General features: G+C 45.2%; 1 protein-coding gene across 7 annotated transcripts in view; it reads left to right on the forward strand.

Moving 5' to 3' along the window:
• Positions 1-16,408, forward strand: part of shi (dynamin-1 shibire) — a 110,556-nt gene that overhangs the window by 67,924 nt on the left and 26,224 nt on the right. For 4 of the 7 annotated variants that reach the window (XM_070539769.1, XM_070539770.1, XM_070539771.1 and 1 more), the window contains 5 exons: positions 2,228-2,336; positions 3,594-3,898; positions 4,500-4,556; positions 8,657-8,838; positions 11,620-11,808. In XM_070539769.1, coding sequence (XP_070395870.1) covers positions 2,228-2,336; positions 3,594-3,898; positions 4,500-4,556; positions 8,657-8,838; positions 11,620-11,808 — 842 coding nt within the window. Of the gene's footprint in view, positions 1-2,227; positions 2,338-3,593; positions 3,899-4,499; positions 4,557-8,656; positions 8,839-11,619; positions 11,809-16,408 lie in introns of all 7 variants that reach the window. The other 3 variants (XM_065437190.2, XM_065437191.2, XM_065437193.2) reach the window with 1 other exon arrangement.

Here is a 16,408-nt window from a genome sequence, read left to right on the forward strand (position 1 = left end):
ACATCACGGCACACAAGCACACAGCAAGCGAAGATCATGAAACTGCTCACGCCAGCCAATGGTTGCTTCCTGTGAATATGAAACTTTCAGGAGCCGGCGCCGCCTTGCTGGCATCACCATGCTGGCTCTTTTTCCATTTTTTTTTCTCGAGCATACTCGTCGTGTCGCCCCAGCACACGATGCGTGACCGGCGAGAGTCATGAGACATTCTTTAAACAGAAGCAGGCAATGAACAGCACCATCTATTGCCAATTAAGGCTTCTTTACTTCTCCCTTCGGTTGCATCAGGTGCAACACTATAGGATGCACACAAAACTGAAGGGACTGCCGTGCACATCGCATACAGAAAGCGAGTACGAGTAGCGCGAGTCTGCCCATGCTGGCAACCGCTCATTGGTGAGAAAACAAAACCATGAAACGCAGCAGAAGACCTGGCTCTGACGAAATGCTTCAGCTCGGCTCACTGAGCAAGCACGAACCAGCTTCCTCTCTCCAAAAGAACCGTCACTCACTTTTACTCAACCACGGCTCACTTTATTGGACCGAAGACCGGAAAGTTTCCTGGTGTGGAAGAAGAGGTCCTAGAATATGTCCGGGACCTACGAAAGGAAGGCTGTGTGGTTTCGCACGAAATGATCAGGATACATGCACGAGCCACAGCCAGGAAGCACGGCATTGCGAACACCGCTTTCAAAGCGAGTAATAGGTGGACGACATGATTCATACGGCGCAATGGACTGTGCTTGAGGAGGTACACATCACTTTGTCAGCAACTGCCTCCTTGCTATAAAGAGAAGGTAGTGGACTTTCACAAGTTTGTGATACGCCTGTGGCAGGACCAAGAATTTATTCTCGCAAATCAGACCCGCCATGGTTGCTTAGTGGCTATGGTGCTGAGCTGCTCTGCACGAGGTCACGGGATCGAATCCCGGCCATGGCATCCACATTTCAATGGGTGTGAAATGCGAAAACACTTGTGTACTTAGATTTAGGTGCACGTTACCCCAGGTGGTCGAAATTTTCGGAGTCCTCCACTACAGCGTGCCTCATAATCGGAAAGTGGTTTTGGCACGTAAAACCCCATAATTTAATTAAATATTTGCAAATCGGGAACACCGACCAGATGCTCGTCAACTTTGACATGCCAATGAGCAGGACGGGCAATGAGAGGAGCACGGAGTGTGCTTGTCAAAACGACAGGCACCGAGAAGCAGCGTTTGACGATAATGCTGGCTACCATGGCAGATGGCAGGAAGTTGCAAAACTGTGCTGAAGGCCAACTTTCCAGCCAGCACGCACGTACAAGCCCAAGAGAAAGGTTGGACGTTGGCCGACCTAATGGCTGGTTGGGTCCGGACTGTCGGGACTGCGCTCTGGCACCCTGCTTCTCCCATCTCTCCTCGTGCTCGACAGTTTTCGCGGCCATTTGGGAGGGAATGTATGCTGGCAACTAAAGGAGCTGTGTACCGAGATCGCCATCATTCTGGGTGGACTCTCTTCGGTGCTGCAGCCCCTTGATGTTTGTGTGAACAAACCGTTTAGACAGTGTGCGGCGCTTGTACACAGACTGGAGGGTGCACCCTGACGCCGACCGGCAAGGTGAAAAGTCCGTCCATTGAGCTGCTATGCTCCTAGATCTTGGACGCATGGCACTTGCTGCCAGCCGACTTCATCTCAAAGAGTTTCAAGAAGACTCTAATCGTAAATGGGCTAGACAGCAGCGAGGTCGACCAGTTGTGGGAGCACTATGTGGAAGTGACCAGCGACCTGGACAGCAGGTCTAGTGATTCTGACGAAGAGTGAATTATAGAGAAACGAAGATGAGCAAAGTGCAATAAGAAAAGCTGTTTGCAAATCATGTAAGCATATATTTGCCCCAAAAGGTAAGCTATATAAATTTTTTATTTTTTTTGCATTACTGCATTTTTTCTCATCCTGAAAAAGTTGTTGAAAAATTTACCCTGCATAAGAAACGCACCCCCCAACTCTGCAACTGTTTTTCAGGAAAAAAAAAGTGTGTTCATTACGCAACTAAATACAGCAGTTTTGTTTTATTTTAGAGTTTCTTAATGTGCAGCTTTCACAGGCCTTTGTTGTAAGTGGCATTGCATCGTTTCATAATGCTCACTGGTTTGTTAAAATACTGGTTGAATTGCAGTGACCAGTTTACAGACCAAAATTATATTCATACTAGTCTATTCGTTTTTTGCATTTTCCACCATTTTAGGAGAAGGACAAGAAATACATGCTCCCTCTGGATGGCCTAAAAATTAAGGACATTGAAGCTGGTTTCATGTCTCGAAGAAACACATTTGCGCTTTTCAACCCTGACCAAAGGTACCTTTTCTTTACTTTCCTGTGACATTTTTTTTTTACATTCAAGAAAGTTTCTTTGCAGCTTTTCATGCAGTGTATGATTAAAAATTGACGTCTCAAATGCAGTACATAAATATTTTCCCGGTAATCCAGTTGTGGATATGAAGTACATACTTTCATGGGCATCTTTAACAGTGCCTGTGCCAGTTTCTGTACTTGTGGGACTCCTAGCAGTAGTGAGTTTTCTAGCATACTTCTGTGGACTTAAAGACTTTGATGTTTCAATGGTGTGCTCACCAACAGCTCTCTTCAGTATTTGCGTTTTTAAAATTTGTGTGACCTAGAGTTTGACCTATAGCAAAGCCCCCCCCCAACCCCCACCTTTTTCCACTGTTTCTTATAGTTGATGCCAAAATAATGCACAATTTTTTTTAATGTTGCAATGTAGCGGGGCTAATGAAGTTGGGGATATAATACTAATATGAAGTAATTTTGCTTGCTGGATGCTTAGGTTCAGGAGATGCAGATTAATGACAACAAAATATTTCTCCAGTGGTAACTTATAAAAACTCAAGTGTTACAAGAATTCAATATGACTCCACTAGAGCATTTGCAGTTCAACGTCAAGCCTGTTCTTGGCAACTTGCTGCTTTGGAAAACTGTCCACTGCATTCCCTTTTGTAATTTCCAAAAATATGCAATTATCTGACAAAAGCTCGATGAACATATACCCCTGCTTATGGCGCCACATGGAACCACAGTTAAGAAGTGCATATTTGGTTGTACTCCTAATGTGTCACCGTTTCGTTCATGTAAGTGTTTTGTTGGGGTGTTCTATCAGTGCTTTCATATGTGTGGCACCTATGGTCCCTGTTTGGAAAGCTGCATTTTGGCAAGCTAGCTATGCAGTACTTCTTAGATATTGTTTGTGTGGGTAGGTGATGCAAAATTTACCTCACATTGTCTTTCCTACTGGCTCATATTTGACATAGTGTTATCTAGTGTTCGCATGTTTCGTGAACTTATGTTTCAATTGTTGCCTAATGGACAGGCAGTATTTCAAAAGATAAACTTTATACTTCACTTAGTGTTTATGACAAATTAAGCAATTGGCTATGAAGCAACAGCTGTCATGCTACGCCTTGCATTAATGTAGGAAAACAAAGAAGCAATCCTCATTGCAATTTGCAAGGTATAGGGTTGTGTTATGGCCATTCTAAGTGAGCTGGGCTATTAGAGAGCAGCCTGTGATCAAAAGACTGTTCATGACTCCCACTGGAGGAACGTGTACAAGGACTACAAACAGCTGGAGCTATCGTGCGAGAGCCAGGAGGAGGTGGACTCGTGGAAGGCATCGTTCCTGCGAGCCGGCGTGTACCCAGAGCGGGCACAGAGCGCCGCAGGTGATGGTGAGGGGGGCTCAGATGGTGCGGGTTCGGAGGGCGGTGGATCGTCCATGGATCCACAGCTTGAACGCCAGGTGGAGACCATCCGCAACCTGGTAGACTCCTACATGCGCATTATCACGAAGACCTTCCGTGACCTGGTGCCTAAGATCATCATGCACCTCACCATCAACAATGTGAGAATCCATGCTTCTTGCTTCTGTACGGCCGTATCGGCCTATATTGTGGCCAGTTCTTTGCCTTGAGCTTTTAAACTAGTGACAGCTGTTATGCTCATTGTAATGTATTCCTTGAATAAAGGGAAAATCGGACATCCACCCTTTCCCTTTTTCCCTTTATTCATTACTTCTCTCCACCTTGCGGGTTTCCGCAGAACTACTACGTCAATGTATTCTTTGGGCTGGATAATGCTTGCATAGGGCTTGTGATTACTTTGAATTGTGTTTGTCATATTTGTAACTTCATAAGATAGTGACACTTCATGCCTCTAGCATGTACAAGCTGCAGTTTGTGGCTGCTCTGTGGGTCAAGTGTCGAGCTTTCAATAATTGGTTGTAAAGAGTAAAGTTAAGACATTGACTTGTTTTCAAGTGTTGTTTTTATTTATTCTGGCGGAGGGTATTACAATATTTTTAAATATTCTTTATGGAGCTTGGTTCTTCACTTTTCTGTAATGAATGGTATTTTTATGTGTGAAATGTTTGCCGGGTAATATACATGGTATAGTGGGCCTGAAAGACAGTTTACTTAAGCTTGTGCTTTTGTGTTCTTGTGCAGACTAAAGAATTCATCTATTCAGAACTACTAGCAGCACTTTATGCTTCAGGTGATCAGGTAAGGAATAATTTACTCTTAGAATTTTCAACTATAACATTGTTCCGCATTATATAGTGCCAGCATTTTTACATTTTAGTACTGCTTAGTGCCATACTATGTATATACATTTCATCTGCATTTTCTTTTCTGTAGAGCTTAGTCTTGGGTTGGCAAGTGTGCAAACATGTTGAAAAGTTCTTGACCCTGCCAAGAAGGAAATCAAAGGGCTAGGAAGCTTGCAGCTTGTTCAGTGTACTCGCTAGTATTCTGGTAGCACAATTTTGAATAATTCTTTACTCTATAGTATGAAGTATCAAATACTGAGCCCAATATTGCAAAAATCTGGAAATGCCTGCTCTGGTCTAAAATTACTGAAAACATGGTGCACATTGATTACAGTGCCCTTAAAGCACTACCCCCATTCTGCCACTCACGAAAGTTGCTTAAGAGGAAGCTTTAGCTCGGGTGTTCCTATATAAATACACGTAAAAGGAGAATTCGTTTTTCTCGACAACCACTGCACCAAATTTGACGAGGTTTATTGCATTTAAAAGAAAAACTTAATAACTAGCTCTTTGGTTTAAGTCGTCAATTTTTTATTAAAAATTGACAAAAATCAAACATTTCAAGAAAACGAAATTATCAAGTTTACAACTCTAACTCGGCAATAAAAAATGACATCACAAGTCTATGAATTGCATCTAATAGTACATCTAAAGTGGACAAAATTAATATGTTACACATAAATCCTAAAAAAATTTAGTAATATGGAAATACAGCTTTTGCAAAACCCTTGTGCGCAACGTAACAAATTCACGTAAGATATAAATTAACATATCAAATTTGTCCGCTTTGAATGATCTAATGGATGCCGTTTGCAGAACCGCAATATCTGTTCTTGATGCATTTGTAAACTTTGTTCTTGTATTCTCTTGAACTTTCAAATTTTTGAAAATTCTTTTTACAAAATTCAGGGCCTAAATCGAAATCCCGCTTCCAACAGTCACTAGAATTTACCTTTATCTCTCATATGCAACAAATTTCATTAAAATTGGTCCAAGGGTAATCTCAGAAAAGCGTTTTTGCGTTTTACATGTATTTGAATAGGCTACGTCAGAGTTGGGCCCAAGCTAAAGCTTCATCTTAAGCAGATGCAGTAGGCTCTGCTATCATTGCCAGCTCACAGAAAAACGCACATCTCTGATAGCCTTGTGAGTGTGAGTAGAGTACATATAGTTAAGGCACTGCAGAAGTAGTGATGTGGTTGGCAGGTTGATTTTGCTTGATTTTTTTTTGTGTGGATAACTGATGAACTCTGCATCAGCCTGTTGGTTTGCTTCTATCTGAAGCTGTGTATGTACAGTCGCGGACAGAATAAAATGGACCACGGGATCTCCGAAAACGTTCAATTCCCGAGCAGCCTGTAGCAGTAACCAGTAAAACTGCCCACGACAACATTGTTAGCATATTCTAGTCGAGGTCCAAAATGCAAAAACCAGATTGCGTTGTGATGTTGCGGAGATATTCAGCTTTTTCTTAGATTTCATGGTCCATAATATTCTGTCCGCGACTGTACATGTGTGATGTATGGAGGCATTTAAGTTGTAGTGTGGATGTATAGTGCCAAATTGAGAAAGCATGATTTTGAATGAAGGGGAGATAGGGAGACAATTTTTTTACTTCGTTAAGCAGGGATTTGTTATTTTGAGGTTTGACTGCATTATTCCACTGCTTATTAGTGTGAAACATTTAATGAGTGAAGTTCTTTTCTAGTGTTATTGCAAGAGACGATACTTCGCTATCAAATGAATGTGCTGCATGTAAAATTGAATGTGAGGGATTTCCTAATATTTCCTGTATACACTACGAAAGTGGGTGCTTTACATAGCTATAAAGCCTTCCTCACACTCAAAGTCTGGCAAAACGGTGTGAGCGCACCCCTCCTGAAGTTGCAGTTTCGGGCTAAGATGCCCACTACCAGCTTGAGGCTCTGAAGTGAGACACATAGCTCGTCCTCACTTTGCCATGCATAAAAGGGGTGCTTTATGTGTGCGTTGACTCACCATCAAGGCATAGAGATGATTACAGGACTTCAGTCAATGAAGGGAATTATTTCCTGATATGTACAAAAGGCAGGGACGGCCAACAACTACAGCATTCTTTGGAAGGCCTGGTCTGTGTGAAAGTGCCCAGGAAGTCCGTTCAGCTGCATGTGGCTATGGCTATAGTGAGCTAGGTCAGGGCACCACCTCGCTCTTTGTGGTATGGGATGAGGTGCATTGAGTGTTAGAAGGTCGTGGGATCGAATCCTGGCCATGGCGGCCGCATTTCGATGGGGGCGAAATGCGAAAACACCTGTGTACTTAGATTTAGGTGCACGTTAACGAACCCCAGGTGGTCAAAATTTCCGGAGTCCCCCACTACGGCGTGCCTCATAATCAGAAAGTGGTTTTGGCACGTAAAACCCCATATATTATTATTATTATTGAGTGTTAGATATCCAAGAGCACCAAATATAAATTTACCGGGTGACATTTGCTCGGTACTCCTTGTACACTGCAGGAGAAAAATGCCAAGGCAAGGGTAGGAGGGGCTTGCTGCTCAGGCATTGTTTGTGTATGTGGTACATGGTATAACACGAGCTGGGCAAGTGGGCAGCAGGCTGTACATTGTGCCGGTGGCTCAGTTAGTTTGACTGCAATGCAATTTCGGATCGTGTAAAAAGCCTAGTTTCAGATAGCGTAAATATAAAGCTGCCTCTGTGCAAAATGTTACGTTTGAAATGAGAGTGGATGTGTTGGGAAAGGTTTGCAGAATTAGATGTTTTTCATATCGAAACTTCAAAAGAAAGTTACTGCTTGCCAGAAGTGACGCATGACTCGGAATGCACAACTCCTTGGCATGGCCTCCGAGATTAGGCACTGCCCACGGTTGCCTACGGCGTTCTGAAAAATCTCGGAGAGGTGACGTGCTGGGACTGACATCATTTCCACTAAGTGCCGGGTGCACGTGTCATCTGCGTGTGCCATTTAAAGGCTTCTTAGAAAATTACATACCAGTGCTGCAGCTTTGCCAGAACTCCTTCAATAGTAGATACTACTACTCGCTGAATGCCAATTTTAGCCAAAGGAAAATTTCATTACAGTTCGCCTTTCAGGCCAAAATGGCACTTCTCCAGCGGTTGCTTAGGGTGTATGGCCGAAATCACATTTATACCAGAGATGTGGCTACAAGACCTTTTTTGTAGTAAAATTCCCAGTTGGTTTCTGTGAGTTTCACTTGGTCTCAGCTTGTTCGAATTGGCAATTTTGTCATAGCCAGTTAGATATGTTGATCCTATGTACACATTTTCTTTTTTGAGAACTTTGAACGCTTGGCCATAATGTGTAAAAATTTTGTATTGTAACTATTATTGTTGAGTTAATGCTTGCTTCTCACTTCAAGCTCTGCCCAAGCTTTCTCGGTGACTTAATAGTGGATTTTAGGGAAAGCCAGATTGCAGAATTTCCCATGTGTATTGTAGCAAAACATGCAAAAGACAGTGATTATACTAGAAAGTGAAGGAAGGCGCTTCACTACAGGATGGAGAAAGAGAAAAGGGCGTGACTGAGCGAAATGGAATGGCAGGAGGGGACAATATTCACACAAAAGTGCAGAAAGCAGCAAAGAGCATGAGACTTTTGGGGTATTTACTACAAATGGAAAGTATGAGGGAGTATGTGAATGTACATCTGTCTAAGAGCTTGTTTTTCTACTTCTAACTGCAATTTCAGCTCTCCCAAGAAGTCCGCAGTTTGATGGGGGCGAAATGCAGACACCCATGTACTTCGATTTAGGTGCGTGTTAACGAACCCCAGGCGGTCAAAATTAATCTGGAGTCTCCCACTAAAGCTTGCCCTATAATCATATTGTGATTTCAGCATGTTAAACCCCAGAATTCAAATTATTTAGCTGTCACAGAAAGTGCAGAAGTTTATTGCTTCACTTGCTCTGCATAGCTAACCTGACATGTTAGCTTGCTAATTACAGGTGCTATACATGCAGTGTTCTGGGCAGTCTGACGTTTCTGGCTTTTTTGGTCCCTGTGGAGATTGACAGCATTGGCATGTGTTGTGCAGACGCAGCTCATGGAAGAGAGTCCTGAAGAGGCACAGAAGCGAGATGAGATGCTACGCATGTACCATGCCTGCAAAGAAGCTCTGCGTATCATTGGCGACGTATCCATGCAGACATCTTATCAGCCAACACCACCGCCTGTCAAGGATGACTGGCTCAAAATGCAACCCCCTGATTCTCCACGGTGAGCACAGCTAGCAGGCACTATACTTGTCATGTGTGCTTTGAAGCTTAATCTCCGACTCTGTGCATTCTTACTTTACGGTAACCTTTTAAATTTCATTCATCATTATTCTGACTTTCTCCAGGAGGTGAGCATGTCGACTATGGGCAAAATCTCAAGGGGGGCAGAGTGTCTACCAACCGGGAAAACCGGGAATTCTCAAGGATTTTGAAGTCTGGAAATACTCAGGGAAAACTCAGGAAATTTGTGCTTCTATCAGGGAAAATTAGCTGTAATTTTATTGAAAGGGAACGAAAGTCGTCCTAATGCTGGCTCGCCTAACAGAGAGGGATCGTAATGAATCGTCTTTTGACGCCGTGTCGTCGGCTGGAGGAGTTTACAGTCAGTGGCCAATTTTCCGAACGTCCGACGGCTCCGCGGCACTATCACGTACCCTATAGAATCAATGTCTAAGAACGTCTGAAATTTCTGACACAAGAGCCGTTCGCTGTCCGATTTTCCAGACTTTTTGCCGTGATCGCAGATCTGAAACGGCATTAATCACAGTCACGATTGCTGCTGTTTTGATTACCTCGCCACCGTTGCAAACGCTAGGCCTGGCTGCTTCAACGTTCGTTATAAAGCTTCTTCCCATTCGGCACCGTGTTTTTCATTGAAAGAATTCGCCGCTGTAAGCAGTGGCACTGACTCCGTCTTTGTGGTCCTCGCGATTGGCTTCGAAGCTCTGAAAGTACGGCACGCTGCATAATGCCGGTTCCCAAAAGTCAGCTTTGCCTCAATACAAAAGTGTTACGCGGTGAAGCATAACAAGTAGGGGAAGGGGCAATTGTCACAGGACACAGTATCTATTCCTCAATTATACACACATCCATCCACCATCTCCTGTCACAGTAGTGGCACCGATGTGCCTAATAAGCATGATGGTTGGCCTTTTCGGATGTGCCTGTGGCGATTTGAGCCTTCAATTGCAGTAAAAGACACGCATTCATTTTTACGGACTGCCCCATTTTACGGACGTTTTCGCGGCTCTTAGGGAGTCCGAAAAATCGGACGTTGACTGTACAGCTGACGAAGAGGATGCTTCTAATGGTCCGTGGGGCGAAAGCGCGCTAGAAGGAGGACGAGAACAGAAAGGACCTACGCATTGAGGAATGAACAGGGAAGGAAGCCTGCCGCCGCTTTTTTTCAAGGACCTTGAGCTCAAAAAACAAAGTGTTGGCTGACCCTGGAATGCAGGTGTTCCTCATCCAAACCAAAATAAACTCGCTAAAGCAGTGAAATGCAACACTGAGGTGTTGTGCGCGAGCTGAGAGTATGTCAGGAGAGTTGAGGTTGACACACCAGCTGTTGAGAATCTCATTTGTGACAAATTTCGGGCCTCACACCAATGAGCTTGCTATAAATTGATAAAAGTAGCTCATATCACCTTCAGTCACAGCCTGCACATTTGTAGAAGCGACCTATTTTTGCCATTTCTGTGCAGTGGTAGCAAGGAATAGAGCATGAACAGCTTACGGCAAATTGAACGTTCTGTTGACCTAAATAACTTCCATTTTGCTTCTGAGTGATATGTATCATTACAGAGTATCACTTTGGTGAAGGCAATCCCATGTTTTACGTGACACTTGATGTAGGGCATGTCGGTAGCAACCTTGAAATATTTTTTTTTTCTTGAAATGCTTGAGGCTAATGAATAACTTGTGCATGTAGTTCAAGCGAGAGATTTAATGCTTTTTTATGAAGAAGCGTTGCATGACTGACTTTACAATATTCAAATATTTAGTTACTCTATGACTCGGCATAAAATGCTCAAGTCATTCTATCACCTTGATTTACTTTCAGTGGAGTCTCAAGCACCAGCTATGTTTCACACATGTGTATCGACAGTTGATCATAATTCGTGACTGAAGAGGATATTCGAAAACATTCGTTTATGTATGCATCTAATTTTTATTCATATTTGAGAATGTTCCACTCGATTTGCAATGAGTTTTAACTTTTTTTTTTCACAGTTGTCTTATTCGCTGTGCATTTTACTAACCCCTCACTACGCATATTTTAAAATATAAAATAAATGATGCTCTTTACTATTCAAACTGGATTAAGTCATTTCTTAGCATGCTCACTAGAGAGTGACAGCATCGGACGACACAGTGTCAGCCCGTCTTGACGTAAAACAAAGTTTTGTGTCACTCAGGGAATTTTTCAAAGGCACTCAGGGAAAACCTGGAAAACTCGGGGAATTTGTAAATGTCAACTTAGTAGACACCCTGGGGGCACATCTGGTGTTGTATAGTTTAAGAGAAAATGAAATCCTTCTCTATTGGAGAGAACATTAACCTATTAAAGGTTTACTAAAAAGAAAACTAGAGCAAATTGAGTTAAGCTGTATTGATAAATCCCGCTTCTACAATACCAACAAAGCTACTGTTGCCACTTTTCTGGCTTGGTAAGCTAAAAAAACATAAAAAAATAAGATGGATTGTGACACAGCCTTCAAGTTCCCTTACCAGCTCGCTGTGAAGTCATTGATTTTGATGGTGTCTGCTCTGGGCCTAAATTATTGTTTATCGGTAACGATGGTCAAACATTTGGATTCTCTTTCAGTTGTGTAGCAAGGCTGAATCACCAGTCACATGACTACTATGTGCAAGTGTGTGTGTATGAGGGGGGGGGGGGGGGGGGAGGGGACATGACTTCCTGGAGATACGAAAATTCTTTAGGAGTGGATGTGGCAGTTTAGGTGGAGCATCATGATCGTGACAAGTCGCTGATGTGCAGGCCGGCCCCTCCCTCCCCGGGGGGTCCCCGGAGGAATGTGGGATCTTCCCGGGCACCCCCCCCAGTCCCAGCGGCGGCCAGCCGGCCAGCCCCAGTGATCCCATCGCGGCCCGATGCAGCGGGCAGGCCACCCCCGGCAGCCCCACCCAGGCCTATCAGTGCCGGTTTCCAGGCACCCCTTGTGCCTTCGTGAGTATAATGCCTCCAGCTTTTTATCTTCCCCCTTACATATGCTCACCTGCGTACTAGCCCACTACCAACACTACTTGGTTTGGTTCTTGCAGCCTGCATAAGTCCATTTGGCAGTGCACAGGGTTTAAGTTTGTGTGTACTCATGTTGAGTGTATTAGGCTCAAAAGTAGCCTTGTGCTTTTTGGTTCTCTAAAAAAAATTGTGCATATCTTGAGTCATGAAATCTCTGCTGCATCAAGTGGGCTAAAGGCAAATATATTGCATCTCTAAGCTACTGAGTAGTATAATCATGAGAAGCCAACAAACAAAGACACCATGGAAAACATAGGAAAAATTACTTGTACTTTCTAATTGAATTAAATGATAAATTAATGGCAATGAAAGTGGATTGAAAAACAACTTGCCGCAGGTGGGGAACGATCCCACATCTTCGCATTACGCGTGCAATGCAACGCTTCGCGTGCGTGCGATGCAACACCAGATGTGCCCCCCTTGGGATTTTGCCCCTGGTCAACATGCTCACCTCCTGGAGAAATGCGTAATGCGAAGACGTGGGATCGTTCCCCACCTGCGGCAAGTTGTTTTTTCATCCAATTTCATTGCCATTAATTTATCATTTCTTTAATTCAGTTAGTAAGTACAAGTAATTTCCCCTATCTTTTCCTTGGAGTCTTTGTTTTTTGGCTTCTCATGATATGATTAATAAAAATCAGGCCCCTCGGTTAACCCCCTTTCTTCTTGTAAGTAATGCAATGGTATTCTGAGGGGCACTGCAATGCAGTCAACTACAATTGATTTTGAATATACCTAACCCGGATACATTGTTACGGAAGGATGAAAGAAAAGAGGAAGAAGAAGATGGCGGGACGCTGGCTGCTGCATGTTGTTAGTGGTCAGCCATCTTAACTGCGCTGACTCATTTTGTATATATATTGTAAATACAATCTTCTGTACTCCCAACATCCCCTTAACATATTGGCGAGAGGTGCGGGGTACCACGGCTGGAAACAGAGCTCCGCAGTGGACGTCGCATCACCATCCGCACCATGAATGACGGTGAGCACTCGAGATCAACCTCGTTGCTGCCTCCTACGTCACCGTCGCATGCTACGTCGCTGTCACTTTCGGTTGTTTTTGTGCAATCCAACAATCCTGGAACTCTGCGGGACCGATGGCACCGACGTTGAATAGTGGGTGGCCATGTACGAACGTGTGAGTGGAATCAACAGATGGACCCCTACGCTTATGCTAGCTAACATGTTGTTCTACCTAAGAGGCACGGCAAAGGTGTGGTACAAAAACCACGAAGCAGAGCTAACCAGCTTGGACCAATGCAAAAAGAAATTGACAGTTGTTTGGCAAACGAGCCGGCCGTAAAATTGCTGCAAAGCAGGAACTGGCCTCCCGTGCCCAATCCCCCACAGAGTCCTATGCCTCATACATCCAGGACATGCTGGCACTTTGTCATAAAGTTGATCACGACATGAGAAAAGCTAAGACGGTCGGGCACGTGCTTAAGGGCATTGCTGATGATGCGTTTAATCTGCTCATGTGCAAAAGCTGCTCTACAGTTGATGCAATCATTAAAGAGTGCCAACAATTCGAGCAGGCCAAAAGCCGACGCGTCTTGCAACCATTCGCCAGACTTCCCAATACTGCCGCACCGTTGACGTGTGAAGATCAACACGCACAGCAGCATGTGTCACCATCAGAGGACGTGGTGTAAATCGTTGGATGTGAACTAGATATGATGGCGCTCGCAGATTTCTGTTCGCTTAGCCCTGATGCTACCACATCTTCAGTTCCCCTTGTACAAGCCATTGTTCGCCAGGAAATTGAAAACATTGGTTTACATTCTGTGTGTGTTGTCTCCAATCCCAGAGCTAACAAACTCCCTTCTGCAATTTTCACTCCACCCTGACGCTTCTCTCCGCTATATTGCAACCCGACTGAGTGGAGAACTGCGGACGACGAGCCGATATGTTTCAGCTGTCACTGCATTGGTCATGCCGCCCGATACTGTCGCAACTCGTGACCCCCAACACCTCGCACGCCGACCAAGCTGAGCCGTTTTGATAAATGCCCACAATGTTACGCCCATGGCCGAGTCTAACAGCGCCGACAACTCTGCTAGGAACACGTGGTACAGCCGCTCACCATCGCCGTGCGGACATCACTCTCGTTCACCGCAAACACGTAGCCTTTGGTCCCCTGTGGCTTTCGGCCGCACCCTTTCGGAAAACTAGGTAATGCAGCCCTCGGAGGTGGTGCTGCATTGCCGACTACTGCAGCAAATCCTCTGTCTGTGCCCACAAGATGCGTAATTGACGTTAAAATAGACGGCAAACCTGTTCAAGCACTCGTTGACACTGGAGCCCACGTATGTGTGATGAGTGCTAGCCTACGTAGATGTTAAAAAAAGGTCCTCACCCCAGCGGCTGCCTGAGTACTTGGTGTGGCCGACGGCGACGTGCTGGTTGTTCTTGGAATGTGTACTGCACGTTTAAGTATAGCCGGCTGCCCTACTTCTGCTCTCTTTGCCATGATCGACAACTACCCTCACAACGTTATTGTTGGATTGGTCTTTTTATCTATTCATTCTGCTCTCATCGACTGGGCGACCGGCGTTCTTCAGTTAGAACTGCCTCAACTCGCCGATGCTCCGAGCACCGCCCCAACACATTTGTGCTCGCTTCATGATGTGCGTCTGTTACCCGAGGCAGTTACTTACATCACTTTGACCGCCCAGCCACAGGTTCCTGACGGTGAATGTGTGCTTTGCCCCATCATCGACTTGCTTTTGAACCGGAACGTTGCTGTTCCGCATACGCTGGTCACGATTACTAATAGCGACATCGTTCTACCGCTTCTGAATTTCAGCCTGTGCCCTCAAGTGATTCTGGCTGGCATGTTTTGGCCAGTGTTTCTAGTGGTTCCGAATTTGACATTGAGAGTCTGAATGCCGAGAGTGGTTTATTAGCGCCAATTGCAGCCCACAGCTCGGGTTCCTTACCAGATAACTTTGCGAAAATGATTGCACCTGACCTCACCTCTGCACAGGCCACGGGCATATGTCTCCTGCTTGAATCGTACAGTCACATCTTTGATTTCGGCGACAGGCCTTTAGGCCAAACATCTGTTGTTCAGCACCGTATAAACATTGGAGACCCGAATCCTATTCGTCAGAGTCCCCATCATGTATCGCATGCTGAACATTGAGTCATCCAATCAGAAGGGGACAAAATGCTCCGCAAAGGGGTCATCGTGCCATCAGCCAGTCCTTGGGCTTCGCCTGTCGTCCTTGTGAAGAAGAAAGATGGTACCTGGCGTTTTTGTGTCAATTATCGCCACTTAAACAAGATCACGCAAAAAGACGTCTACCCACTACTACGCATCGATGACGCCTTGGACTGCTTGCACGGAGCTAAATACTTCTCGTCAATCGATCTTTGATCCGGCTACTGGCAGATTTCAGTTGATGAAATGTACTGCGAGAAGACGGCCTTCATCACGCCGGATGGCTTATATCGGTTTAAAGTCATGCCCTTTGGCCTATGCAATGCTCCTGCGACATTTCAACGTATTATGGACTCTCTTCTGCGAGGCCACAAATTGACCACCTGTCTCTGTTACCTTGACGACGTTATTGTTTTTTCTCCCACATTCAGCAGCCACCTTACCTGACTTGCTGCCATTCTTGCGGTCTTCCGAAAAGCTGGCCTCCAACTGAACTCCATGAAGTGTCAATTCGGGTGCCATCAGATTACCGTGTTGGGACACCTCGTTGACGCATCCGGTGTCCAACCAGATCCAGAAAAAGTTCGCGCTGTACGCAGTTTCCCTGTGCCATGTTCTGCTTCTGACGTGCGCTGCTTCGTCGGCCTGTGTTCTTACTTTGGCCGTTTCGCCAAAAACTTCACCGATGTTGCTTGGCCTTTGACAGATCTTCTAAAGAAGAGCAAGCTGTTCTCATGGGGCCCAAAGCAGGCTCACGTGTTCGCCGCTCTCATCGGGTTTCTGACCACCCCTCCCAGACTTGCCCACTTTGATCCATCTGCACCGACCGAAGTCCACACTGACGCAACCAGCCACGGCATCGCCGCTGTTCTCGCCCAACAGCAGAATGGTACCGATTGCTTGATAGCTTACACCAGCTGCCTGCTGGCACCTGTTGAGAGAAATTACTCCATCACCCAAGTTTCGGCCATATTTGTACGGCCGCATTTTTTCGGTCGTTACAGACCACCACACACTCTGCTGGCTGTCTTCTCTCTGGGACCTGACAGGCCGGCTTGGTTGCTGGTCTTTGCGGCCCAGGAATTTTTGTTTGTTGTCAACTATAAGTCTGGACGTCTGCACAAGGACGCTGACTGCCTTTCTCGTCACCCCGTGGATCCCCCTGATCCTGCTGCCCATGATTCGGTGACCTGCATGATGGCTTTTACTGACATGACCGACATGTGCGCTGAACAACAACCTGACGAATCTTTACAGTCCATCATCGCCGGAGTGCAATCTGGCAGCACTGACGCCACATGCCGCATGTTCGTTCTGCACGACGGCATCCTCTACCGCCACAATATCAACCCTGACGTCC

Source organism: Dermacentor albipictus, chromosome 1, assembly GCF_038994185.2.
Source record: "Dermacentor albipictus isolate Rhodes 1998 colony chromosome 1, USDA_Dalb.pri_finalv2, whole genome shotgun sequence".
NCBI lineage: Eukaryota > Metazoa > Arthropoda > Arachnida > Ixodida > Ixodidae > Dermacentor > Dermacentor albipictus.